Source organism: Sceloporus occidentalis, unplaced genomic scaffold (assembly GCF_023333645.1).
Source record: "Sceloporus occidentalis isolate IW3139 unplaced genomic scaffold, rSceOcc1.0.p SCAF_72, whole genome shotgun sequence".
NCBI lineage: Eukaryota > Metazoa > Chordata > Lepidosauria > Squamata > Phrynosomatidae > Sceloporus > Sceloporus occidentalis.
Window position 1 is genome coordinate 369,629 of NW_028317052.1, and position 27,337 is coordinate 396,965.

The 27,337-nt window shown below is 38.7% G+C and overlaps 1 protein-coding gene across 1 annotated transcript; it reads right to left on the reverse strand.

Annotated features, from left to right (window-relative positions):
- Positions 1-1,648: 1,648 nt before the first annotated feature.
- On the reverse strand, positions 1,649-27,337 carry LOC149286047 (pirin-like). Its single transcript, XM_089494490.1, has 9 exons — positions 27,245-27,337; positions 21,997-22,089; positions 12,015-12,098; positions 11,516-11,722; positions 10,671-10,755; positions 4,842-4,886; positions 4,131-4,213; positions 3,367-3,433; positions 1,649-1,764 (listed from the first exon to the last, which is right to left on the reverse strand). The coding sequence occupies exons 1-9, from the start codon at positions 27,335-27,337 to the stop codon at positions 1,649-1,651; spliced, it is 873 nt and encodes a 290-aa protein (XP_089350616.1).

Sequence of the window (27,337 nt, forward strand, 5' to 3'; positions counted from 1 at the left end):
CATTAAAGACCCATATTATTTCATTATGTAGAATTACACCTTAAAATACCCCAAAATCAAGTGGATTTAAGATAAAACAACATGCAGTGTAAATCTGAGTGCCCACTTAAAAAGAAATTAATAAAATACAAAAATAAGCAGGTTGCACTATTTGTTACCAAATTACTTAAGTTTAAGCGCTACATTATGTGTTTTAATACTACAAGGCCAAAGTGTTAACTTTATAAATATATAATATATCCTTACCTTTATACCCTTATCATTGTAAGCCAATCCGCTAAGGAAATGTAAGCACAAAACACAAAGTTTTGCCACAGTCCAAAATCTGACCATATTGACATCCAGTAATACCAGTTACTATGCACTGGAGAGGGTACAGCTGTAAATGCCTAATTTAATGTACATGGTGATTAAGAAGTATCATGGAAAGCCAACTCCACTTCAATAACTGTTCCAAAAACAAATTAGTGTCCGGTCAACGCTTGTTGATTTTCAGAGGTTTCCGTACTTTTTGAGAATAATGCAAAAGATCCTACATCCAGATCATAGACTGTTAAAGGGGATTCTATAACTGAATGTATCTGCCGCGTCGTCAATGCTTTCTCCAGCTTCCAGAAATAAGCTCGAAAACTGCATCAGAAGTTACAGAATTATTTCCGTGATGTGAGAGAATCTGGTATTTTTAGCAGGAAAATGTAGCAATCCAAGCCCGTTTTCAAACTCTCTTCACAACCTTCAAGAAAGCATGTGTCTTAAATGTGATACAGACCTTGGCAGACCAGCCAGACAAACTTTGGCTCCTCTCCCATGCTCGTCCTTAGCTGATCACCACGACCAATAGCTTCATGGTATTCAACTAAACAATGTACTGCTGATGGTTATTATCTCAAGTCAGACATTTTCACAAGACAGCTTTAATACATAAATAAAAAGGGACACCAAAAAAAACACGGCTTTTTTTTTTAGGTCTTTGGAAAAAAAAAATAAGGTGTTAATTTTCAAAGGAATACAAAAACAATCCTCGATCAGTATTTCAACATTTATCAGTCAGATTCTTATTTCAAAGCAGAATCTACAACTTTATATGGACAGTCAATTTTGGTTTATTTTTATTTTGCTTTTATTACAACTGAAGACAGTATGTTTTGCGAGTAACTAAAGTAATGAATTTGAGAGGTTACAGCACATGATCAACGAGATATAATATAAAAAATCCCTTAGTAGTAGGGAGGAGAGAAGAATACATGGCGGAAATAAAGCAAATAATGATAATGAAATAACATCTAAAACATGAACAACCATGTCTAACACAGTCTATAGTTTCCCAAAGGATATACTCATCTGTATGATAATATATGTATATGTATGTATATAGTATGTATATATATATATATATATATATATTTTTTTTTACTATGTAGCAATGTCAAGTTTGTAACACAGAATACTAGTAAACAGCAACCCCTATAAGATGTTGCACCCTTATCTATGGAAAATTATGTTTTCATTACTATATCTTATTTTAATGGTAATAAATGGCATCTGATAAGTCTATGATGACACCATATTTTGAGTCAAATTTATATATATATATATATTTATTTATTTTTAAAAACTTGTTTTTTAAGATTAAGAAAATTAAGATTCTTCATTTGTTTCCAATCTTGGACTTCCATGTTTTAGCATTTTCAAATCCATTTTTCGAAAAGTTGTAATCTTCAATGGTTTTTGAGATTTCTTCCTGCGTGTTCATCACAAATGGACCTTGCAAGTAAAAAAGAAAACATGTTTATTGCCACATGTAATATACTTACATCGAACAAACATGAGCTTTAGTACTGTGGTCACAGCACAAATCTTTCCTACTGCGTCAAGTCACCCCATAAAAGAATAGCTTGACTGGCCATGTATGAAGCATATATAGTCTTCTCACCGATTGATGCGTAATGCAGGGCCTATTCAGCCCTCCATGAAGAGAAATTTGCCAACAGCAAGCCTTTATAATGCATTCCTAATTCGGAAAAATTGGAACCACAAGTCCACATGTGTGTAATATGTAAAATATTTCTTGGCCAAGGTAGGCAAAGTGTCTGTACCAGGCTTGTGACGTTGGTTGGTTCACTGAAGTCACCTTCCTCGGTTTGTTAACAGTAAGTAGTTTAAATGTCTTTTTTAAGTGTCTTATTAATTAAACCAATTAATATGTCTGTCCATTTAACTGCATTACAAAGCTTTATTGTAGAACTCCGTTTTGAGTTAGGACTGGTACCATATGGAACAGAAGAGTTATTGTGCTCATACGAGGGTATGAGTGGATGAGTGATTCGCTCGGAGGCCAAGGGGTTTTCCATCCCCGTCATAACGATGCGTGTACTGCGGTCATACGAGACAGCTTATCACAGCAATTAGACGTTATTTCACTCCTGCTCCCGTATCCCAATTCATTGTTAGTTGTTATGTGCAGATGCATTTTGGGCGGCTTACAATCAAAAGATACCTTGTTTTCATTCAGCTGAAGTATATAACGTTTACAGTTCATGGTTTAAGGTTTTATGCGTGGCATGTTTTACGCCACCAGGAGTTTTAGTGTGAATGGTGTTGCACAGATCTAGGTAAATTCCGTGCTTTCCTCAGAATGTGTTTTAACAACATTATGGAAAGGTTAGGATGCCAGTCATTGTGACAACTGTGACCTTAAACATAAAAGCATGTCAGACAGCTACGAAGCCTGCTATTAACCTTGCGCCCTGGATAAACAGCCAGCCAGTAATAACATCTCCTGGGATTCATTTCAGATTGTGCTAGGATTGTGACCTTTGCCATTTACTGCCTCTCTCAAATAACAATTAACAGGGACAACTGAACAAAAAAAAATACATTTTGACACCACATGGTATGGATAAACCAGAGAATAATCCCTTCTTAAAGAAGCTGAATGAATGGAACCAACCAGTGGGCGACTTCGGGTAGGCTAGATGCCCCTCTTCGCAATAAAGATTCTTTACTAAAGATGAGGTTGGCAGATAGGAGAGTTGCAGTTTCATCTCCACTTTATATTATTAAGGGTCAACCTCAGTGAGGTTCGGCTGTAGGAAAAGGTGTGATGGCCCTGTATAATGTACAGTTAAATCAGCAGGACCGAGTAACCTCACCGCATGCACTACGCAGGGCCAGCTCAACCATTTCTTGCCTAGTGAATTAAAGGTTTGAAAGCAGAACTCTATACTTTCAACGCCAGCTTCACTCAATAAACCTGACTGTGTGTAAAATATTTGTTAGCAGCAATAGACTAAGTACCCGAGGCTTGAGGAAGTTCAGTTGTTCCGGTTATGAATGAATATGGAAAAACACACATATATTCCTTACCATGTTGCACAACAGGCTCCTTTATTGGTTCACCAGCAACCAAAACAAAATGGCTCAGTTGAGAATCCTACGGGATAAAATTAAACGTCAGGTTAGTAGAACACTTTATGCAATCTATAAGTAAGGTAGTTCTCAATCCAATAGAGCAGATAACAAAGATTAATAGACAGATGGATCGAGGTATAGAGTATTCTACAATAATGTACGACACTAGCTCAACTGAGTTTAGACAACACATAAGTAGCTTGCCCTATGTCGATTCCCTGGCGACTGTTTACTCCACATTACAGTTTGGTGAATAAACCCCAGCATTATCCAAATATGTCTGTTTTATATCTAAAGGCACCAAGTACATTTTAACAAGAATGAACTTTTTCTCCATTTGTATGTTGAATTGGCGTCATTAATCATAAATTCAGATTAACGAGAAGTCTGCAGGTGCCAAGACTCAAACACACAGTGCGATAGATAATACTTTACAAGATAAACATGCCAGAATCAAGTAAATTGGCCAAGCAGCCCTTAGAGAGGCCTGCGGAACATATTCTAATACCAAGTCTGTGCACAATATCCAAACTCTTATAACATTTATAAATATACCGTATATTTGCAAACTCATGAACCAGGGGATGGACAGATTTACTTGTGGTGTTTACAAAATGAGCAATAATAAAAATAAATTAAAATGTGTAATAGGCAAGAATGAAATGGTGTATTATATCCGAATACAAAAAAACGTCATAAAAAAAAAGCAAGAACTATACCTTATTTTCAAAGTGGGCCTGGTCACCATCATCCAACACTGCAGTATGGTGAGCCTCAATCTTTTGTTGGCCATCAGGCGGTCCTTTAAAGGAGATCATATTTTTACATTAAAGAACAAGTTTTGCAAGCGTCAATGGATCCATTGACTTCTAAAACATTATCACTGAGCTACAGGCACCATTATGGAGAAAGATCACGTCAGGTTATGTCCCTGGAGATTTGGACGAAGATAGGATACAAATAAAAAAAGAGGGAAGATAGAAAAGAGAAGTTGAAGAACAAGAAGATGCTGAAGTGGTCGTCAGAGAAGGTAGGGAAACAGTTGGAGAGCGAATGTGGGCACCGGGCAAGGAATTTTGTTCCCGAATTAAAAATTCTCCCGAGATTTTCGTCTGAACCGAATGGGCAGGGAACGTAACTCATTGCCCAAAAACGAATGGGACAAAAGTAAACCGAAAAATGTAATCATTTTTATCTCATTTGCACATGTGTAGTATATACATAACAGTGGGCTCTCACAGAACAGAGCTGCCGGGTCAGGAATACTGGAAAGAGGATTTAGTCGGTCAACAAAAAAAGAACAAGTTTTTGTGATTTACAGATTGGCCTGACATGGACATAGAAGTGGGGATAACTGGGGATGCCAAGGGGAATGCAATACTATAACTTGTCAAAACACAGCTCGTTAGTATAAAAGGTCTGCAACTTACCAACATAGATAAAACCAGACAGCGTATAGATGAATGCAGTCCATCCTAAGAAAAAAAATATATATATTGTATTGTCATGGTATACGTCCGGTTTAAGTATATGTCTAGATTAAATATTAGTTAAGGGGATGAATGGAGGCCTTTTTGACTTTGTGAAATCCCCAGTCTAACCTCAGATGGGCCACTAATGCCATCATGTGCATAGAGTCAGCTCCAGCGCTGGCTTGGGGAATGCTGCATGCCGGGGTCTGTTCAGACTCCAGTGAACATGTGTGGAAAGTCCTTCCTTTCATTTTTTTAGGCAGTCAATAAGTGATAAGTATAGTCTGATGATAGAGAAAGAGGACTCCCTCTAATGTGTCGGGAAAGTGCTTTATTTCTTCCTTTTGCAAGAACTCACAGAGTATCTTAATATGCAGAGAGGTGTCAGGAACATTAGACTGCAAGGTGGTAAGCAATTCATTCATATTATCAAACACTTTATTCTGTATAAAGTTCACAGGATATGGCAGCTGGAGGATAACTAACCCCACCATTCTACACTTAAAGGTACAGACTAAGATTAAATAAAATGTCAGCCTACAGAAAAGCTGAAACGCCCAACAAGCTACACAATCCTAAACTGGCACTCATAGGTCTGTAAGCAAAGACTGAAAAGTCTCATGGGAAAAAAGCTAAACAGACAAGAAACGCAATATCACACAATATAAAAACATACCATGGTGACAGATACGAGCCAACTGACCCAAGTCAATTTTATGTCTAGTAGTACTGCATGTGAAGTAGTGCTTTCATCCACCATCAACTCATTGCCTCCCTTAATATCCTTTTTTTCTTATATACCTTCCTCTTGACTCGATTGTTTTCAAAACATACTGAGATTCTAATGTAACTTCCCCTCTCCCATTGCCGTTATCATGCTTTATATAAAACAAAACTGGACTTGATAACTAATTTAAACTACCAAAAAACTATTAAAACATGTCAATGAGGAGGTCAATACATTATATATATAACATCACTGGTAAAATAATGATCTTCCCGTCTCACGAGAGTAGGCAAAGTGCCACAGAGACACCTATAAGGGCTTGTGGCAAGGCTTGTGCATGGAATTGATGCCTATGGGCACCTAGTGTGCAGTGCAGGTAGACAAGTGTTCATGTAGTGATCAACAGAACGAAGGACCCCTCAGATGCCCATCTGTATGACTTCAAGCTTATTCCCGAACTCCTGTTCTATACTTCTATTGCTTTACTTGCTTGTAATTTCTAGTTTGTTTTACTAATTGTTTTTTAATGTCCGGACTTGCATCCTATATTTCTGTGTATGGTGGAAGGCCAGCCACTATAATACACAGGTAATACAATTCACACAGACATATTTATTCCTCTTATGCCAAAATCCTATCCCTAGAGGATTGAAGGTTGTGGGAGTGGGCAGAACCTTGGCAGGGAGTGGGTGGAGCCAAGTGCCACATCTGCCCACTCAAAGGTTAAACCATACCGCAGAGATCCAACTGAGCGCCTGGCCCAAACCCAATGACACTTTGAAGTGATTACTTAACGGTAAATCTCAGAAAATGCGATGGCTTTGTGGAATGGCGTCTTACACGAGACATACAGATATAAATTAATTTGTGAATACCAGCTAGTGTTATTTTTGTGAAGTATGGAATCTCATGTTTTATAAATGAAACACATGAAGGAATCAAATACATTATTTGCTTAAGCAAACAGACTGGCACATCTGTGACATATTCACATTTTTTCAAGGAATTCAAAATAAGACTATTGTGTATAAAACAGTTTTTTCTTTTTTTATAATGGAATGCAGCTCAGTTCTATGGTGTTCTCAAAGTACACCATCCACCAAAGCATTCCACGGGCTAATCATCTATGCAATTCTTTTGTGGCTCTTTATGATGCGCAAAAGAAATGCAGGCACGGAAGTATTTACTCTGTGTATTTCCCTTGGGCAACAATGCTACTTTGTACCCATTTTTGGAGATAGGCACTTTTTTTTCCTCTTTCCAAATCTACCTAGGAGGTTACTTCCTCGTAATACTTTGGATATCTTCAACAATACATTACAGGACGAAGTTGAGAGTTGGTTGGCCTAGTTGTTGGTGGGCGTCCCCTCTTGGTGGCAACAACCTTTAGGTGGGTGTTGGGCATAATTAGGGCGCTGAAAGGTGGTGTAGCCGGCAGGTTGGTTGTATAAAGGTGGAAACTGGTTGTGTGGTTGTGCCCGTCACTGGGGAACAGCAAACGGCTATTACTCTTTTAGCTCCAGAGCACACGGCCGGCAGCCATGAGCACTGGGGTGCAGCACTTGAGCTCCATGTATATTCAGCCCGGCGCACATGGCCATGTATATGAGGCCAGCAGCCATGAGCACTGTGCAGCTACTTTTGAGCTAATAAATAACTTCTATTGTCAGTACATACAAGCGTTCAATGTCCTTATTCAAACAGTTATCAGGACTGGGGAGAACTGGTGAGATTATCCATAGGAAAAAGTAGAAAATATTAGGAATTTTAGGCATTAACAAAATAATGGCTACAGGCTGCATCAGAATACAGCCCAGGGACAATGGATCACTGGTCTCTAGGCTGCAACAGCTGCATTCTGGGGGAGATACGGTTACCTGGACTAAATTGCAACCTTTTGAGATTATGTAGCTCTCTCCTTCTGGCATATTATACCTGAAGAAGAGACTAAGGTAGTCTCAAGAGTTTGCAATCAATTAGTTACCCAATAAAAGGTATATATATATTGTTATTTTTTTGCCAGATGTTCTCTTTTTCTTTCTATGGCCAATATAGTACAGCTCTAAGCAAATAAGAACGCATCAAAGAACCATTTACATAAAAACATAAAAAAACCCTCATGTTTTCTATGCAGGATGGATTCTCATTCTGAGCCATTATGCCTTAACCTGTATTAATCCTACTGTTAAATATTATATTTTTAATTTTAAAGTTATTGTTAATGTTCATTGTGCCATATTATAATAGCGCTATGGAATATGTTGGTGTTCTAAATAAAAATGGAATGGGACGTAAACGCTAATCTGGATATCAAGCTCTCTTAACCTAAACAATCTATTTACACACAATCTATTTAGTTTTCAATGTTAGTTTGTGCCCATTTGGTACACATCTTGGACAAATATAACAAAAAAAACAAACAGCTGACCATTTATTTTTATGTTACTAACCTTAAAATACACAATAACAGCCTCACGGATTTTGTTTGTCCCCCAGTAATACAAGGTACATATAAAGTCACATAGCAAAAGTTTATTGCTAAAGTGTAATAATATTTAGCAAACCATGCAATAACTTATCATAGCAAATGCCAAACAAAAAATATTACTTGTCATATTCTTGTCATACCATGGATTTGCCCAGGGCTGGACAAATCCTGAGAGCTAAGTAGTCATGGATCCTAAAATTTGACACCAAACATTTTGTGCTATATTTATATTACTTTGCTCTCTAAGGAAGTATTTATTGCTCTCTCTTAAAATTTTCACCGCTGCTCCAAAATTCTGCTTAGGTTTGTCCTGTCCTGGATTTATTCATGTGAGTTATATACGTGTATTTGTATTTAGGTAGACTTCCACAGCAAGATCCTTTAGCTGTATTTGCTTTAAAAGATATGATCTTTAGACAGGTTTATAAATGAAACAGCTGCATACAGCATTATATGCCCATGAATTACTTAATAGTCCCCACTATACTGATAAGTGATATTAAAGGCATCAGTAAAATGTATGGATAACTTAGCAAGGACTCATTACCCTATGCTCTTCTATATGTTAGAAATTAAGTTTCTTTGCTTTATTCAGGGAATAAAACAGCTAAGCCTCTGGGGGTTTATTGGCCACTTTATCACTATTTAATATGTGGAAGGTCAGATGCAGTGAGACGAGTGAGAATTAGTAAGAACCGGTCTCTATTCATAGAATTGTGTTATTACAGAGCTCACTGTAATAATGATGATTAACCCCCCTCACGACAAAGCCCGTCATGTACGGGCTCACAATGCATTGTCATTAATGGGCTTAAGGACAACCCGTTGTCCTTAAGGGGTTAAAAAAATAGAAGGGGTTAGGAGTTAGAATTTTGGGCATCCAATAGTCATGATCAGCAACATCGATCATCCATTAAACTCCACTTTGGCAGGGACCATGGTTTAACACATATGATGCTGTACTAATAGCAGAATGAATGATCCCCTTTGCATTACATGGGTACTTTACTGGGGATGAGGATACTAATACGGAACATGTATGGAAGACATAGCAACAATGGTATTGTTCTTTTGCTGGCTGCTACATTTTTTTTTAAAATTGTTAGTTAAAGTGTTAGCTTTAGCAGATCGTCTCTAGAAGAAAGGCTAAGTACAAGAACTAATTATAAAGCAATCGATCAATGTGTTTATCCAGAAACATAACATGTCTTGTGGTTTTTATGTGCGTCTAAACGGTACAAAGATTTTTGACTTTATATATAAACCACATGTTTAATTATGCAGTGTGCAGAATGTCTGATCGTCATACGTGTGTGTTAGGTTCGATCAGCCTGCCAAAATCTTTTATGCTCTGCAATCTTTCAAATTCTCACTCTTCCAATGCAAAATATATAGGATTGGAACTTTGCAGAAACAAAAGCTCTATCTGAAACACAAATGGTAATCGACTAAATATCGTCCAACATCTGGTACCAAGACTTTGATCGGGAATCAGGTTTATAAGTACCAAACATTTAGAGCAAGCCCAAAATACATTTCCTCTGCTTGTCCACATACCTACATAATAAGGCTAAACATTCTCCTATTCACCCTCCTAAAAATCAATTGTTTGTAAAAATAATAATTAAGAAAGGATTCCTCAAGTACAGATGTTACCCTCCATGGAGACCTGCCACATCTGCCTGTCATGACATATTCAGAGCATGCAGTTTAACAATAATGATTTATTATGTTGTGTTGCATGTTAGGAAATGTATCTGCACATAATGTACTAAACTGTATAAATGTTGATGATAAACTCATTTCTGTTTGGCAAGCAGAACCGAGCCAAGGTCTGAGCATCTCAGCTAGCCAGAGACATCCCCAAGCAAAGAGCCAACAAGCTAATTTACCGTTCTGGGGATAGTCAGCCATTAAGACATTACCCAAGCTTCAAGTAAATAGGAGAGCATCTGGTGTCAGACAGCAGGTGGAACCAAAGGACAAGTCCATACAGCTGTTTGGTGGACATGTTTCTCAGTGCAAAAACCGTCAAGGCTTGTCAATAACGCAAGAATCTGACACAATGCTAGGGTGTACAGGAATGAAAGATATGTGCAGATCAAATGAGCTGATTTGGCACATGTAGTTGTAAAGGGACACATGTATTACAAAAAGATTAAAGGCATACACTTAAAATACCCAAAACAGCAAGAACACCGCTACCATTTGTGTAGCCCTGTCAGACCATGATCTAACATCTACATCTAAATAGCAAACCTCACTAATCAGTACAAACCTGATCATTTTCTTAACATTGCACTCAAGTGCAATCAGTATATGTGCATATGTATGTTAGTATGACAATTTGGTACATTATCTGTATTACTACCTGATGTTATTAAAAGCGGTTCTGCTGCTACCTACTTAGAAAAGAATCGGTTCTCTGCCTTAGATTCATTTCGTGCAAATCAATTGCTCTCAAAAAGAACATATTTTTTTCCTTCATCTCTACTTTTGTGCACTTGTTCTCTGCAGTGATCATATGTTTGTGGCATAATATTCCACTTGTCTCTTTTATGCCACGGCTTACCTTTAGGAACAAGCTGAGTGAATTTGGACCCCTTCTCCATTTTGAAGTCAAGATACAGGGTAGGTGTCCGGGTATAAACTTTGGACTGCAATTAAAAAAGAAGGATGTCTTACTCATACTATAACAAGTTATAACAATCAATGCAAAAATCTAGTTAGTTTAAGAGTAAAGAAAACTTTCGTCATTGTTAAAGCCAGGGATTGACAAGAATCCCCAATGCCAGGTTGCCATGGCGATAAGAGACAGCTTCCTGTCTAACTGGTGTTAGGTTGGCGATGTTACATAAAGAAAGAGAAGAGGGCAGCTGGCTACTGAAGATAAAGCTAACGCCACATTGGAAAATGCCGATGAATATCTTAAACCACCTATAATATCTATTGAAAGCACATGCAGATGTGTTCACATAAAGAAGTATACTACATACCTGAATGCACCCCCTCTCTGGTTTAAACAATGCAGGAGGTACATTTTATGCATAGCTTTTACCAATGGAACTAAAAAAAAATAGCCTAGGGCTTCGAGGTTGTGGCACAAGCTGACAAAGCATAATTTGTTTTCTGATACGCCGCATTACGCAGGAATCAGATGTTCGCTTAAATATAAAAAAGGGAAAAAATCTGTACATTTTAAATCCGTTAAAATGGTCTCCTAGTCATTTCTTAAATAAATGATGCCGCATTGTAGATTGATATTGTTACTGTAACATTTTACCTGTACATTTGTTTGCAATTCTGCTGTTACCTTGTATAGTATTTTATTATGCTTTTTCTAGACTTTATTAAATACGATTCCGAAAACTAGACCACTTTTTTCAACCAAACCAAACACTAATTAAAAACATTTACCTTGACACCCATCGACTCTCCAGAAATAACCGCTACGGTGACGCCATCTTTTGATGGCTTGGGTATATCGGCACTCTTCAGTTCTTGGTACTGAGGAGGAATCATTTTATCTGAACTTCTCAGGTTAACCCAAAGTTGCAATCCATGCGCCGGCTCCTCTGTGCAGGGCATCTCTGCATGAACTATTCCACGGCCAGCCGTCATCCACTGTAATTACATTGACTATATGGTAACAGAATACAGTATCCAAGGGCCACTTTAAGTGTATATGATCACTTATTCCTAGATAGACCTAAGTTATCTTTGCATTATGTCATTTAAAAATACTGCCAGCACTATTAAAAATTAACATATGTGATATATATTTGCATGTTGCTTTGTTTTAGGCCCAAAGACAACAAAATACGATAGTGAAAGTTTATTTGGCAGCAAAAAATGGCTCAGGTCCATTCACAGATTTTGCAGATACTAATTTCCCATTATTTTTCACACTGGTTACCTGCAAGTCACCAGGGTCCAATCTACCAACGTGCCCACAAAAGTCCTCATGTGCCATCGATCCTCCATCTAACAAATAAGACACCTGGAAAATATTTCATTCAGTTATTGCTTCTTTTAAGCAACCCAGTAGATCAGCAAGAATTGACAAAACTAACATGTTGAAAACAATGAACTTGAACAGCCATGAAAACACCAGCTGTTCCCCAGCTGACTGCAGGTACATGGTAGACTTTTTGTTGAAGGTGCCAAGTGTCTGTACATACAGTGAGAGCATATGGTCATACGCATGGCTGGGACCTCTCTGGGTTGGACCTGGACTCCCCGAATGAGGCACTGTTTGCTCATTTCTTTCTTTCTCTATACCTTATTTTGGCCATGCCCTTCTCCTCCCAACAAAGGTCAACTGGTGCTACTTTATTTATTTATTTTTGTTAATATTGGGTATACTGTTTTTTTAAGAATAAGCAAAAAAACAACAATCCAACTGAAAGTTATGTATAAACATCTTTATATCGTCAAATCTGCACCAAGCAAAACCGCCAAGCATTACTTTAAAAATCTTGAATTAATATAAATAAGAACAGAAAGACTAAATCATTACTTTATTGGTTGTTACAAATCGCATTGTTACAGACACAAAAACATAGAAGGTCCTTGCCTGCAGAATGTTAGACATCTGGAAAGAGCTCTTAATTGCAGTGTGTTGAGTTTGGCTGGGTAAAACTTAATCTCTTGCAAACAGATGTTATTGTGGTGGAAAAATCAGTAATAGAAAAAAAATATGCTATTTTACTTGGAAATACCACCGGCATTTTTGGATTTTATGCAAATTAGTTGTATCAATGGGGTCTATTCGCCAAAGGGAGAGATGGAATTAGAGTTTGCAAGTGAGTTGTGGTTTCAACCCCTCAGTTCATTATTCATTAGGAAGGACTAACGCCAACAGGCTTCTCCAGCTTGGATGGCTTAGCTGGCCCTGAATAATGAGTGAGGAGGAGCATTTGGGGAAATAAAACTTAGTGTTTTAACTATGTATTACACCGTTTTTATTGGGCAAATATTAGTCAAGTGATCTTCTTGTTCGGCAGTTGTTTTCGCCTTGCAGCTCTCCCATGGATGCCATTTTGTACAGTCTCCTTCTTATTGTGGAATTGTGAATACTAACCTTAACTGAGGCAAGTTAGTCTGGGTTATTTTGATGAGAATTAATTTTTGCAGGCCGTCCACTTCTGCGAAGGTTCGCCACAGTTCCATTTTTTCTCCATTTGTAGATAATGGCTCTCATCATGTTTCACTGGAGTCCCAGGGCCTTAAGATTGGCTTTGTAACCATTTCCAGACTGACTGATGTCAATAACTGTGTTTCTTATGTGTTCTTGAATTTTCTTTAGATTGCAACATTATGTTCTGCTTTTAAGACATTTTAGCCTACTTCAATGTTTAGATTCAACAGGACTGACTGCAGTCATGCCTGGGTGTGTCTAGTGAAATAAAAAATCAATTACATTTGGTTAATTGGTTCATTTAGTATCTAAGATGGCAATTACTTTTTCACACAGGCCAGGAAGGGTTGGATAACTTTTTTCTTCCGTACATGAAATCATAAACCAAAAAAATGTATTTTGTGTTTACTTATTTGTTTAGTAGCGTCAATGGGTTTTTTTTGTCAAAGGGAGAGTTGGAACCAGAGTTTGCAAGTGAGTTGTGGTTTCAACCCCTTAGTCCATGATCAGAAACATTTAAGATTTTAATAGAAGAAATCAGGGAGTAAATACTTCCACAGCATTGTATGTATGTATGCATGCATGTATAGAATTGTTAGGATAAAGTTATCAACATATCTTGGTAATCCAAGTTTATATTCCATAACACAGTGGGCTCCACCAAACATCTCCCGCGCACTGGGGGGCAGTGAAAGAGGCAAGTGCATATGGAGAAGTTCTGCGTAGTTTCTGAAAAAGTATTTTCTACTTCTTTTTGTTTTGTTTTGTATAAACACACTCTGCATTGTTTCTGTGGTCTACTTTTGGAGGCAGTGGGGAAACCCCTATTAGGGAAATACCCGCCACGAAAACTCACGTTTCAGAAAATGTGCTTTGTCACGTGAATGCATGCAATCTCTATTAGATTGGCACTGGACGGTGGGTGGACAGCAACGCACCATAGTCTTTTCCGCTGGAGGTACTCTTACATCCTAATGGTAATAATAAATGCACTTTAAGGTTGTAGACAGAGGAGGTATACAGACTGAGGAACTTTGTAACCTTAAACTGACAGCCAAGACACAAATTACATAATGACACTTATTGAGGTGGTTCTAGGAACTCTCCCTTTTGATGTCAAATAGAGCCTAGCAAAATAACACCACTTTGGATTTAAATTGGAGCAACATGGCTCAAGTTGCGAACCCATGTGGTTGACATGTGTAAGAAAAAATTGTTATAGGACAGAATGTCACAAGGTGCTCATCACTTTAATACTACTTGTGTGCACAGACGATGGTATGCAGTTTGTTATTTGCATAAACGATGCCTGCTGCTGGGTAAGTAATATATCAGTCTCTCTCAGTGAAACGATGCTTGGATTACAGAAAATCAGGGTCCAGGAAACAAACGCTAGTCAATGATGCTGCTGCAGTAGCACAGCTTTTGTTTCAGCGAACATTATGCAGCAGCTATGGGAGGAGACCTTTCCCTCATACTGGATAATTTTTCTTGCATCCATATCTGGGCATGAATTTACTATTACTAGCGTGCCAGCCATTTAAATGGTACACTATTTTCTATCCATGTGATGTGCACTCCCTCCCTTCTTGTCTCTACGCTCCATGGCATGCACTCTCTTTACTCTCCCTTTCATCTCACTCCATTTTCTTCTCTGTTTTATTGCTCCCTCTCCTGCACACAACGAGCACCCCCTGCTGATTAAATTTAACAGCCCCCACCATAACACAACATCAGGCAAACCTTTTCCCTCCCTGCAAACACCACTACATTGCAACCTTTCTCTGTTCCACAAGGCATCCAGAACCCTTCTCCAACATTATGCAAATCCCTTCCACACAAAACACAATTGAGCAGCACCTCTGTTCTTTGCACACAAAGATGTGGCAGTCTCTCTCTTCAGACACTATACTATCTCACACAGGTTCATTGCAAACTATTGGTAATGTTGAGTGATGCATACAGCAAAGGTTCTTAATAGTGCGCTGGACTTTAAGCCTCGCCACGCATGCCCAACACTTCCCATTGACAACATTATTATTGTACATTCATTTTCATAGCACTAGCATTTTCCATAGTGTTGTGCAATGAGTAAATAGGACATAATATGTAGAGAAACAGAATTTACAGTAAGTATTACATGTTAGTCCTATTTCCACTACTAGTTTGTATTTTTCCCCCCACACTGTCCATATTGAAGAGACTCAAAAATATTTTAAAATATAAGAAAATGCACTACTTATGGCAGGCATGTCCAAAGTCCGGCCCGAGGGCCAATTGCGGCCCGCGTTCTGGACTGATAAGGCCCCACAGATAAGTTGCCCAAATATAGATCTGTTTTTTTATATATATTAAAGGCAGAGTGATTTAACACCTGGTTAGATTTGTCATCCAAGTCACAAAATGAAAAGTATGCCGTTTTCAATAAACTTTGCATAAAATAGTTAATTTGCATTTATTTTTAATGGTTCAAAGAATGTCAGGCAAAATGGTCGGCCCTCGCACATGTTCACTTCATCAAATCTGGCACTCTTCGAAAAAAGTTTGGACATGCCTGACTTATGGCATTATTTGTGTTTTATAAGCCAAACACCAAAAATTTGCATTTTTAATCTAAGACGATAGCGACCTCTGGTGAATTAGTTTCTAACTGCTAAGAGAAAGAAAAAAACTAAATTTTTAGAATTTGAAAGAGGATGGGGTATTTTCTTTACTGCATGCATGTGCTTCATTTTCCTCTGTTGTTGTTTCTGCGCATGGAATGGGTTGTGGGGCACTTATCCCACTTTCATTCCAACTTAAGGTACAAAGGACGTTCCAAAAGTTTCCGCACTTTTATATTTTTGTTGGAAACAATGAAGGCGGGAGAGTAGTAATTGGTTGTGTCTTAGCGAGTCATGTGACTAGTTGTGTCTGGCAAGCCGGCTGCCTTTGCAGTTTAGTATAAGAGTTTTCACCCTGCGGTGAAGATGGCTGCGAAACGTATAAATTGCGCCAAAGAGGAACAGTGTACTGTCATAAGCTTTTTGTGGGCAGAAGGTGTGCTGGGAGGACAAATTCATCTTTGCATGTGTGCTCAGTATGGGGAGACATTTCTCTCTCGTAGAGTCCTGTATGAGTGGATTGAAAAGCTCAAATATGGCCGTACTGGTGATGGAGGCAGAGCGCTCTGGATGTCCAGCTACAACCACAACCACGGGGAATGAAGGAAGAACCCTGGAATGGACGTCTGTTCCCAGCACATGGCCTGTTATTGTGAAGAAGGTGAAGATTTCCTGCAGAAGATAGCTGATGAAACATGGGTCCACCATTATGAGCCCGAAAGTAACCGGCAGAGTAGTGGAAGCATCCATCATCTCCTGTAACCAAAAATTCAAGACGCAACCGTCGGCAGGAAAGTTGATGTTGACCGTCTTCTGGGGAAAAGTTTGTACGATGTTGGGAAGATTGCATCGCAAAGGAAGGAGACTATGTTGAAAAGTGATGTAATTTTTTTTTTAAATAAATAGTTAAAAAAAAATACAGAAACTTTTCGAACGTCCCTCGTATTTTGTATGATAATAATACAGAATCTGCAGAAATTTGTAAAAAGGGAGACAGAACTGCACTTTTTAGATTATCTTTATTTAAATACCTGAGGCACTTATTACATTGGCAACCTAGTCGGTGACAAATGAACAAGCATGCTTTTGGATTAAACTGAAGACTACATATAATCCTGTATAAAATAAAGTCACTTTTAATAGTGGATAAATTATGCAGCACATTGCTTTTAGAGTTTATGTAACAGTCCATGCGTAGTAACCCAGGAATTTGGGAGCATACCAATACTAATTCCTCAGACATGGTACAATAAATCCTAGCATGCACAAAAACACATGTTTATCTTTAAAAGTCACATACTTTTCAGAGGAGCTTTGTCTTTATGAATTATTATTTTCTAATTTATGCATTGGAGGGGGTTTTACGAGTATGATATTTAATAATCAGTGCATATAGTACAATACATCTGTATTGGCCTCTTATCATTGGAAATATGCTTAAAATCCTTTAGCGTATCTGACAATGATCTCATTGGATTTATATCACAAACACAAAGGATTGAATAACATGAATCATCCTCAATCATCTATTATCCATTAACAATGGACAACATCTGGCTTCCCATTTTAGACCTGGCGTTATGTCTCGTGCTGGAAGGTGGGTAGCCTTATGACTTCATTCACGCTCAATTAAAAAAAAAAAAAACTGTCTTTGTATTTTTATAACTATTACACATACCTTGGTTTTAATATACAACAATTTTCCTTAAATAATCGAACGCATTTTCTCTTGACATATGGCGAGTTGTATGCCCTTCCAAGAATACTTGAGGTTTCTGTAATGTATAGTGCTGGAGTCAGTCTGTGAGTGTGTGTGTATACTGTAGTATCAGTGTGTATGTGCGCTATATCTATAATGCTAGAGTCAGTGGGTTTGTGTAAATGTATACTGCCAGTATGTCTAATACAGTATATATATATATATATATATTGTTAGCGTGTGTGTGTCTGTGTGTGTGTGTGTGTGTGTGTGCATGTGTATAAGAGTGTGGTGCTAGTGTTTATGGTGATGTTTATGTTACAGTATGGGATAAGCATGGGTATGTATGTCAGCAAATAGTGTTAGAGAGAGTGTGTGTGTATTAGTGTATGGTGTGTACAGTCGTGGCCAAAAGTTTTGAGAATGACACAAGTATTGGTCTTCATAGAGTTTGCTGCTTCAGTGTTCTTAGATATTTTTTGTCAGATGTTACCATGGCATACTGAAGTATAATTACAAGCATTTCATAAGTGTCAAAGGCTTGGATTGACAATTACATTAAGCAAAGAGTCAATATTTGCAGTGTTGACCCTTCTTTCTCAAGACCTCTGCAATCTGCCCTGGCCTGCTGTCAATTAACTTCTGGGCCACATCCTGACTGATGGCAGCCCATTATTGAATAATCAATGCTTGGAATGTCATAATTTGTGGGCTTTTGTTTGTCCACCAGCCTCTTGAGGATTGACCACAAATTCTCAATGGGATTGAGGTCTGGGGAGTTCCTGGCCATGGACCCAAAATTTCGATGTTTTGTTCCACCAGGCACTTAGTTGTCACTTTTGCCTTATGACAAGGTGCTCTATCATGCTGGAAAAAGCATTGTTTGTCACCAAACTGTTCTTGGATGGTTGAGACAAGTTGCTCTTGAAGGGTGTGTAGGTACCATTCTTTATTCATTGCTGTGTTCTTAGCCAAGGGAGTGGGCTCACTCACAATTTTGCCTAAGAAGCAGCTCCACACATGAATGGTCTCAGGATTCTTTACAGCTGGCATGACAGGACTGTCTTCTCCGGATAAGCTTTTTTTCTGTGTGCCCCAAACAATTGGAAAGAGGATTAATCAGATAAAATGACTTTACCCCAGTCCTCAGCAGTCCAATCTCTATACCTTTTGCAGAATATCAGTCTGTCCCTGATGTTTTTCCTGGAGAGAAGTGGCTTCTTTGCTGCTCTTCTTGACACCAGGCCATCTTCCAAAGGTCTTCGCCTCACTGTATGTGCAGATGCACTCATACCTGCCTGCTGCCAAACAAGCTCTGCACTGGTGGTGCCCTGATCCCACAGCTGAATCAACTTTAGGAGACAGTCCTGGTGCTTGCTGGACTTTCTTAGGTGCCCTGAAGCATTCTTCACAACAATCAAACCTCTCTCCTTGAAGTTCTTGATGATCCGATAAACGGTTGATTTAGGTGCAATGTTACTGGCCCTTTTTGTGCAAAGCAATGATGACAGGACGTGATTCCTTACAGAGGAAGAACAATGATTTCAAGCACCACCCTCCTTTTAGTTATTCTAACAATCAGCAGAACCAGCCTTGTCTACATCAACACTCTTACCTGTGAGTCCTTTTGGGGCAAGACTGAAATGCAGTGGAAATTTATTTTTTTTGGGGGGGATTAAGCAAATTGCCATCATCTAAACTGAGGTAGCAGACTTTGTGAAAATTTATATTTGTGAGCATAGAATGTTAGCGTGTGTGTTACTGGATGGTGTTAAGAGTGTGTAAATGTGTGTTAGTGTATGACAAGGCTTAACAAGCCTCAGGCATCAGGTTGGGTAATATAGGAAAATAAAAGCAAGATTGGGGGAAGAAAAAAAAAAAAGCTGGATCTTAACTTTTTTGTCTGGCTCCTAGAACCAAATCAAATTTGTCAACCCCTCATACAAGTGGATATAAGCTTTGTATGCAAGTTGAACAAATACACTGAAGTGCAGGTAATAGGGTAGACCTTTAGATTCATTACACATGCTCAGATTTATATATTTACAGCACACAATGCACAAATAGACTAGTTATGTAAATATGTCATATATAACTCATCATAACATCCTGCGTATACACGTATAACCCCTTATCTGGAAAATAAGAACATTTTCAGAAGTAGGGCAGGGCATTGTGAGCTCTGGGGGTCAGATGCGGCCGGTCAAAAAAATGTAATAAAAAATAACCCTCTAAAAATTAGAATGCCTTATTTGCACATATGGGCAGGCGTGGACATATTTATAGAAGCTAAGTTACTGTTAATGAGCAGGTTTTGTTTGTGTTTTACATAAGCTAAAAAAAAACAAAAGTATAATTTATATAGGATTTATTTCATAGGCAATATCAGCTGGTTAACAGGCTGCACAGTCATTGATCCCTTACTAAATTGGGGCTTAATTACCATGGAACCTCAATACTGCAAGGTTAAAGTAAATTGGTGGAAAACAGAACTGATGCAGCCAGCCATTTACCCAAGAACGTATAGCAGCACTTTACACTTTAGAAAAGGAAAGGAAAGCTATAGCTTGACGTTTGTTTTTTTAATCAGGGAATTTGTCTTGCAAATATTTAATTTAAATACTTTAACCTAAAGTGTAATCCATTACTCAAACTGCTATACTGTATATAACTTCTAAGTAACCCGTTTTAAGGTGGACAGTTCTGATTTCCAGGCACTGTCCCACTGAGCTACCCCAATGTCCCATTTTTGCAGAAAATGCCGATCACAGGCTGTTTGCGGAAATCAGAAGATCTCCCCCGACTTTAAAATTGATTGAGGTCTATGTTTTTGCAATCACAGCACCAACGTGCAAAGGGCTACCATGTGACATCATATCCAGACACTATGCTTCAATACATCACAAGCTGACTGGACTCAGAAGGTAGGTTGGTCCTTCCCCCAGTCCTGCATCAAACCACAGGTTGTCCCTCTAGGCAAGTGAAATGTTATCAAGTATCCATTATGACTTGAAGAGCCTGACAATCGCCAACTAGTGCCAAACGCAGATACTACTGCACAGAGTGTTATATAAAGTTTGCATAATGTCTGGGACAGACTCTACTTAGAATTGTGGATAACTGGTATGCATTAAACTTGTTACGCAATTTTCTTAGACGTTTCCGATGTACTAGTCAACAAGTTGAAACCCTGGCGGTCTGACCAAAAAGTATAATATACCATTGTATTTTCTGCTGCTGTATATAAATGCAACCACTAGAGTGCGCTAAATATCCATTCAGTTCACCAATAGAAATGATGTATGAGTTGGAGTTCACCGCTACAGCTATATACCCTGGGAACGGCTGCATCAACGTTCCAATTTTTCTCATGCTTGCCGCATCTGAATGGCTGCCTTTTAAAACAAGGTTATCCCGGCATTATATTATGTACCAAATAAATACAAGGCACCTATTTCACAATGAAGTTTTCAACAAATATCCTGTGCAAACCTTATAAGACTCTGAAATAGCAGAAAGCCTGCTTTTGTTACATACCGGTAATAAACAAATATATATATCGTGGGTGAGGCAATTTATATTAGCACTAACATTCATATATATATAATAATAAAAAATTGATAAGTAAAACAAAAATGAATTGGAAAGAAATTGCATACCAAGTATCAGCGAATATGTTGAGTTTTATTAATTTAATATTTTTATTGTACTTTTTTCCAGCACACACACACACACACACACAATTTGCATGTCTCTTTAGTGGGGCTGGGACAAAGTAGCTAATCTACATTAAGAAGATAACATTTATAGCTCAGGTGTGGCCATTGACCGCAAAGCTATGCAAGTACTTAACAGAACTTTTGTGGGTTTTAAGCAAAAGAATGACTGATTACTTTCATCAGAAATTACAAGAGAAATAATGATACGGTGTAGAAACTTCAAGAAATCTGATTGCAAGAATAAAACATGTAGAAACCCATCCCATTTACATAAGTGAGATAAGTAATGGTTATTTCAAACTCAGGTTCCACCCGTGCATACTAGCAGCATTTTGCAAATACACACAGTAGACATAGTTATTATAAGTTATTCCAACACGAGATGTTCACAGGGGAAACGTGTTTTTGTACACGCTCATTTGTTATGCAAAGCAGGCTCGCTAGATGTAAAAGTCTACATGTCGGACAACATTGTTTGTTTTAAAAATCTAATCCAGATTCTGACACTTGGCAGAGGGATTTCAACTCTTCTCAAAGTTTTGGGTAGGCTATTACTTGATGTAGCAAGTTGTATCGTGCAGGCTATATATCGATGTCTGAAATAATCCAGTTTGGGCGATGTACAAAACGTGTGCTAGATATCAAACTTGAACCCAAGCCTTGTATAAAAGCAGTGCTTCGTTATTTTATCATTATGACTATGCCTGTCCCAAAATCCATAACGTGCGGATACTCACCGTTTCAAATCCTCTGTGAGGGTGATCTGGGAAGCCAGCTGGTTTTCCACCTTTAAATTCATCCAACATCAAGAATGGATCCAAATTTCTAAGCTATGAAAAAAAAGAAATGTGATTAACAACAAATATCCTTAAAATATGAGTTTTTATAAGATTATACTATATTCATATTTTAGTATATTACACGCACTTCTCCCGCGTGGAAAGCACCGATAAACAGAGGAAGTCTTAAGATATCACAATGTGCACACATGTTCTACACATATAATCATTAAGTAAATTGTGAGATGTCTTACAGTTGATGTGTGATATTTTCTAGCAGCCTGAGTGGAAGCACTTATACGTAAAAATGGTTCATTATTATATTACTTATTTCCCATCTTGACTACTGCAACACTTCTGTCGGCATTCCACTGTCTCAACTCTCTCCTCTGCAGTCTGTCCTAAATGCTGGTGCCAGGCTTATCTTCCTTGCACGCCGCTCCTCTCCTGCTTCCCCACTCTGTGAAACCCTCCACCAGCTCCATATTACCTTTAGAATTAAATTTAAAATCCTGGTACTAACATATAAGGCCATTCATAATACTGCTCCTCCATACATTTCTGACCTCATAAACAAATACTCCCCTACTTGATCCTTACGTTCTTCCCATGGGCTAAGGCTCTCCTCCTTACTTATCACCTCTTAGTTTTCCCATCTACAAAATTTCCTTTGGGCTGCCCCATATCTCTGGAATCTACTCCCAACGAACCTTCCGCATTCACCCTCCCTCCCGACATTCAAGAAACATCTAAAAACCCACTTCTTCAGTGAAGCCGTCTCAGCTGCTAGATCTTCCTTGTCATTGATACGACCAACACACTACCGCTCACCCCTTCTCTGTGCCTTATGTTTGTCACCCCATTCCCTCAAGATTGTAAGCTTGCGAGCCGGGCTCTCTCCACCTGATGTATTGGTTTGTCTTAGTCTGTCAATTCTGATCTTGTCATATCCCTTGAATTTATGTATTGTATTAAGTGCTGTGTACATTGTTGGCGCTATATAAATAAAAGATAATAATGGGCATCATAAATTGCATCCAGGTTATGGTGGCTCATGTTGAAGATCACATTATACTGGCCGAAGAAAGGATATGTTTTGGTCTCCATGGATATTACAGTCTGGTTTTCTCCTGGGTTGGGGGGGTCCACTACAACCTACAAGACAGTGGTGTATTCTGGCCAAAGCCAGTAGGTCTGGGGGCAGATTATCCTATTGCAATAGTTACACCTCATCCATTTACACATGCCTCCATAGCACACCGTACCCATGAGCGCCATTAAGAGACTGAGTGTTGGGATTTGGCACCCAGCAGCAAGGGCAGCGGTCAATTGTATTATTATTAACGGGTTGAATCATGCATATTAAAATACTCATGGAATACTTAAATATTTACATTGCTTTGATTATAGTAGTTTTCTTTGTACATACACATACACACCCTCTTATGGTAACAGCTGAAGGGCACTGTCGTGGGCCGTCATCCCACGGCTTGTCACTTGATCATTTATTTCTAAAACACATATGCATTTCACGTGCTTCGTGAGCGGTACATTTAAAGTGCTGCCCTGCAGTATGTAGGATGTATAAGCTCACAGAAGGAAATCAGTAACTAATGATATGTTCCACATACCGCAGGCCAGCACTTTACACTGTTATCTGGTTATTGTATGTCCTTGTGTGTGATATTGTTTGGATAATCATTCATTGTCATTAATAAGTCAGGTATTTTTGTTTGTTTCTTCTATCTGCATAACTTACGAGTATTTAAGTAGATCTGTTTCCTACAAGCACACACGGAAAAGAGAATTTCCTGCTGAGCACAAGCAGCTGGCAGAACGCCACTCGCATGAACAGCTAAAATACTATTAGAGCCTACAAAAACAAGCACGAAATACGTGAGGTTATGCAAGGACAACAGGGCGTGTTTGAAGCTTCTTGTCAGTCCTCTCCCACTTCATAAAAACATGGAAAGTCATACCCCGCACTGTTACTGCACTTACATTAATAGATGTCCCATAGCAAGTGACATTATCTAGGCTTCCAAGTGGTTATGCATGACATTACAGCAGGGCTCTTCTCGCCTTTTTCTGTAGGCGATCTTCATATATACCGTATTTGCTCAATTATAAGACGACCCTCAAAATTTGAATATTTAGGAAAAAAAAGAAAAAGCCTGAATATAAGACTACCCTATATGAAAAAGTTTTACTAGTACATATTAATTCACATGTAAACTATTTTTTCATATTTAATAAAAACTACGATTGAAAAAAAAAGGATTTTTCCCCCCGTTTTTCTTTTATTTGCCACCCCCCAGATATGCCTTATACCCCCTATATGCCACTGTGCCTCCCTGAAATGCCTTTTAACCCCTTATATGCCACTCTGCCTCCAGAAAACCATTGATCCCCCCCATGCCACTCTTAACCTCCCTTCGACTTACCAGTGTATCCCTTGTCTTGTTACCTGTGCTTCAGACTCCCTGGCATCTAGTGGGGTAGCCAGTGCTGCCGGCACTTTCACCGGGGCTTCTATGGTGGAGCACCGGAAGGTCATGTGACGCCTGCGCTCCGTCATAGAAGCCCCCAGAGGAAGTGCCGGCAGCAGCAGAGAGGAGGATCCAGGTCCCCTGCGGCACTCACACCTGGAGACACCTGAATTCATACATACCAAGCGTCCTGGAACAGAGATAAGGTCTCCAGCAAGCAGAGAATTCTGCCCAACAATTGGGAAACATCCCCAAGAATAGCTTCCAGATTTTTGACCCGTGAGGAATCTGTTGGGGTGGCCATAATATGCGGGGTAAAAGCAGTGTGCATAGGGTCTTAATGTGTTAATGGTGTGTATACCATATACACGGGGGTTAAGTGCTGTTTGTATAGGACGAATGTATGGAGTTAAAGGTTCTGCTGAAGTTTGATAGCAACGCACTGGTGTCCCACTCCCTTTCTACACCCAGATGATTTAAAGAGCAGAACACAGATATGCCACTTGGTACAAAATTATGGGGTGAAAGTCACATTTACAGCTTTTATTATAACTAATCTATTGTATTCAAAGATCTAAAGGTGGGAGAAAGTGAAAAAAACTATTAAGCCTAAATTAGACGTGCAAAAAGGAGGTCAGAAGTCTCGGACCATCTGACCCACTTTATATGAAGAAAGAAAGGAGCATGCCCATTTATAGGGATACTCATTAAAAGATAATTTCAATTGTTTTCAATTCCCAAACTGTTAAACTACTGTGACTGGTACGTTCACCCCAGGCATGTACCGTATTTGCTTGATTATAAGACAACCCCCCAAAATCTGAATATTTATTTATGAAAAAAAAAAGAAAAAGCCTGAATATAAGACGACCCTATAGGAAAAAAGTTAACAGTAAATGTTAATTCATGTAAACTGTCAACTATTTTTTTTTTTAATAAAAGCTATGATTGAGAAAAATATTTTGTTTTTATTTCCTTTTTTTTCAACCTGCCCCCCCAGTTATGCACATCTGCCCCCAGGCTTGCCACTCTGCCCCAGAAATGCCTTATACCCCCTATATGCCACTGTGCCCCAGGATATGCCTTTTAACCCTTTAAATGCCACTGTGCCCCATGATATGCCTTTTAACCCCCTATGTGCCACTCTGCCTCCAGAATTGCCTTATATGGCATTTAGGGGTTTTTAAAGGGCATATTATTGGGCACAGTGGCATATAGGGAGGTATAAGGCATTTCAGTTCCCTCCCTCCTCCAAACTTACCGGTGCTTCTAAATCCCGGTGCTTAGTCTGGGCAGCGTGTAGAGCTCTGCGCAATTCGGGTAGACAACTTCCGATGCGCGATGGACGCAGACAACCTGCGCTGCTAACCGCACCTCCTCCCGGCTGCAGCGGAAGTTGTCTATGCGAATCACGTAGAGCTCTACACGCTGCACGGACTAAGCACCGGGAACTCAGAGGCACAGGTAAGTTGGGGGGGCATAACACAGGAGGATCCAGGTCCCCTGCATTGCTGCGGGGGATCTGAATCTTAGTCTCATAGTCAGATCTAGTTGAGGTCTGATTATAAGACGACCCCGATTATAACATGAGGGGTATTTTCCAGAGCATTTACTCTGGAAAAAACCTCGTCTTATAATTGAGCAAATATGGTACTATGCCATGTGAGAAATTTTTTTAAAAAAAATTTAGGAACATAGAATTCTAAGTTCAGCTTGGAATGTTCTGATAAATCAAATATAAATATGGGTAATTAGAACAAACTGATGGAGCAACATAATTATTTCAATGTAATATAGTAGATCCACACCATTTAGACACTGATCCGCTGACCCATAGGGACCAATCAATGTACTACTGGGTGCTCATTATTTTTTTTTAATGTCACCCTGACATCACAACACATGTCATCGAAAACACTGTTCATAATATAATAATTTGAGGCAGTTGGCAGCTATGGTATACCGTAGCTTTAAAAGTAATATATTTCAAGTAACAATACTTTCTGAATTATGGAATGCTTTAGACAACCCTTTCGCAGCCATAGCACTGGGAAAGCCTTGCAACCAATAATGCTGTCCCAGGCCATGTGACCTCTGATTAGCAAATCAGAGCAATCTGAACGCTGCAATTCTATCTATTTGTTTTAGTTAATTATAAATTAGATGCGGGATTGGGAATGCGGGAAGATTTAGGGACAGGAATAAAGCATCATATTTTACCCTCTAAAATAATGTGTAATAATCTGTTCTTTATCTCATAATTTTGTTCTTCTCTTTATTGTTTGGGGTGATAGTTTACATTATCAGGGTGAATGTATCAGGGAGGATTTTTCTTCAGCTACACTCAGTACATTTGTTTATTATCATATTGTTCATATTAATGACGGCTCAAACACACAAACACAAAAGGAAAGACCTTTCTGTCCTTAAATCCAGTATGTTAATGAGGACATTCATTGTGGGACACACAACGCAAAACGGTCAAATATTTGTGAATTAAATATGTCTAAAACGGGTGCAAATAGGAAATTCTGTGGGAAATTTTCACCTTCAAAAACCACAAATGCTTTATCTTCCAGAAAGAACAAAAATGTAATAATGGCAATGAAACAGGACTAAATAGTATTAATATACAAGGTGCAATAAATGCCCTTTTGGAACATATGTGTAAATATACAGGGGGTATGGCCAGCATTACATGTAGAGCACACACACACCTCTTTCCTGCCGATGCTCCTGCGCACGCGGGCTCCAACGCCTTCTGACTGCTCCACGCTGAGGACGGTTTTCACCACCTTCCTTATAGACAT

Bases quoted from the DNA above. Each gene is read 5' to 3' on its own strand.
- LOC149286047 (XM_089494490.1), bottom strand. From the start codon at position 27,337: ATGTCTATAAGGAAGGTGGTGAAAACCGTCCTCAGCGTGGAGCAGTCA. The intron at 4,214-4,841 runs GTAAGTTGCAGA...TCTCCTTTAAAG, and splicing joins GTCTGGTTTTATCTATGTTG to GACCGCCTGATGGCCAACAA. The intron at 1,765-3,366 runs GTAAGGAATATA...TTTACTTGCAAG, and splicing joins GGAGCCTGTTGTGCAACATG to GTCCATTTGTGATGAACACG.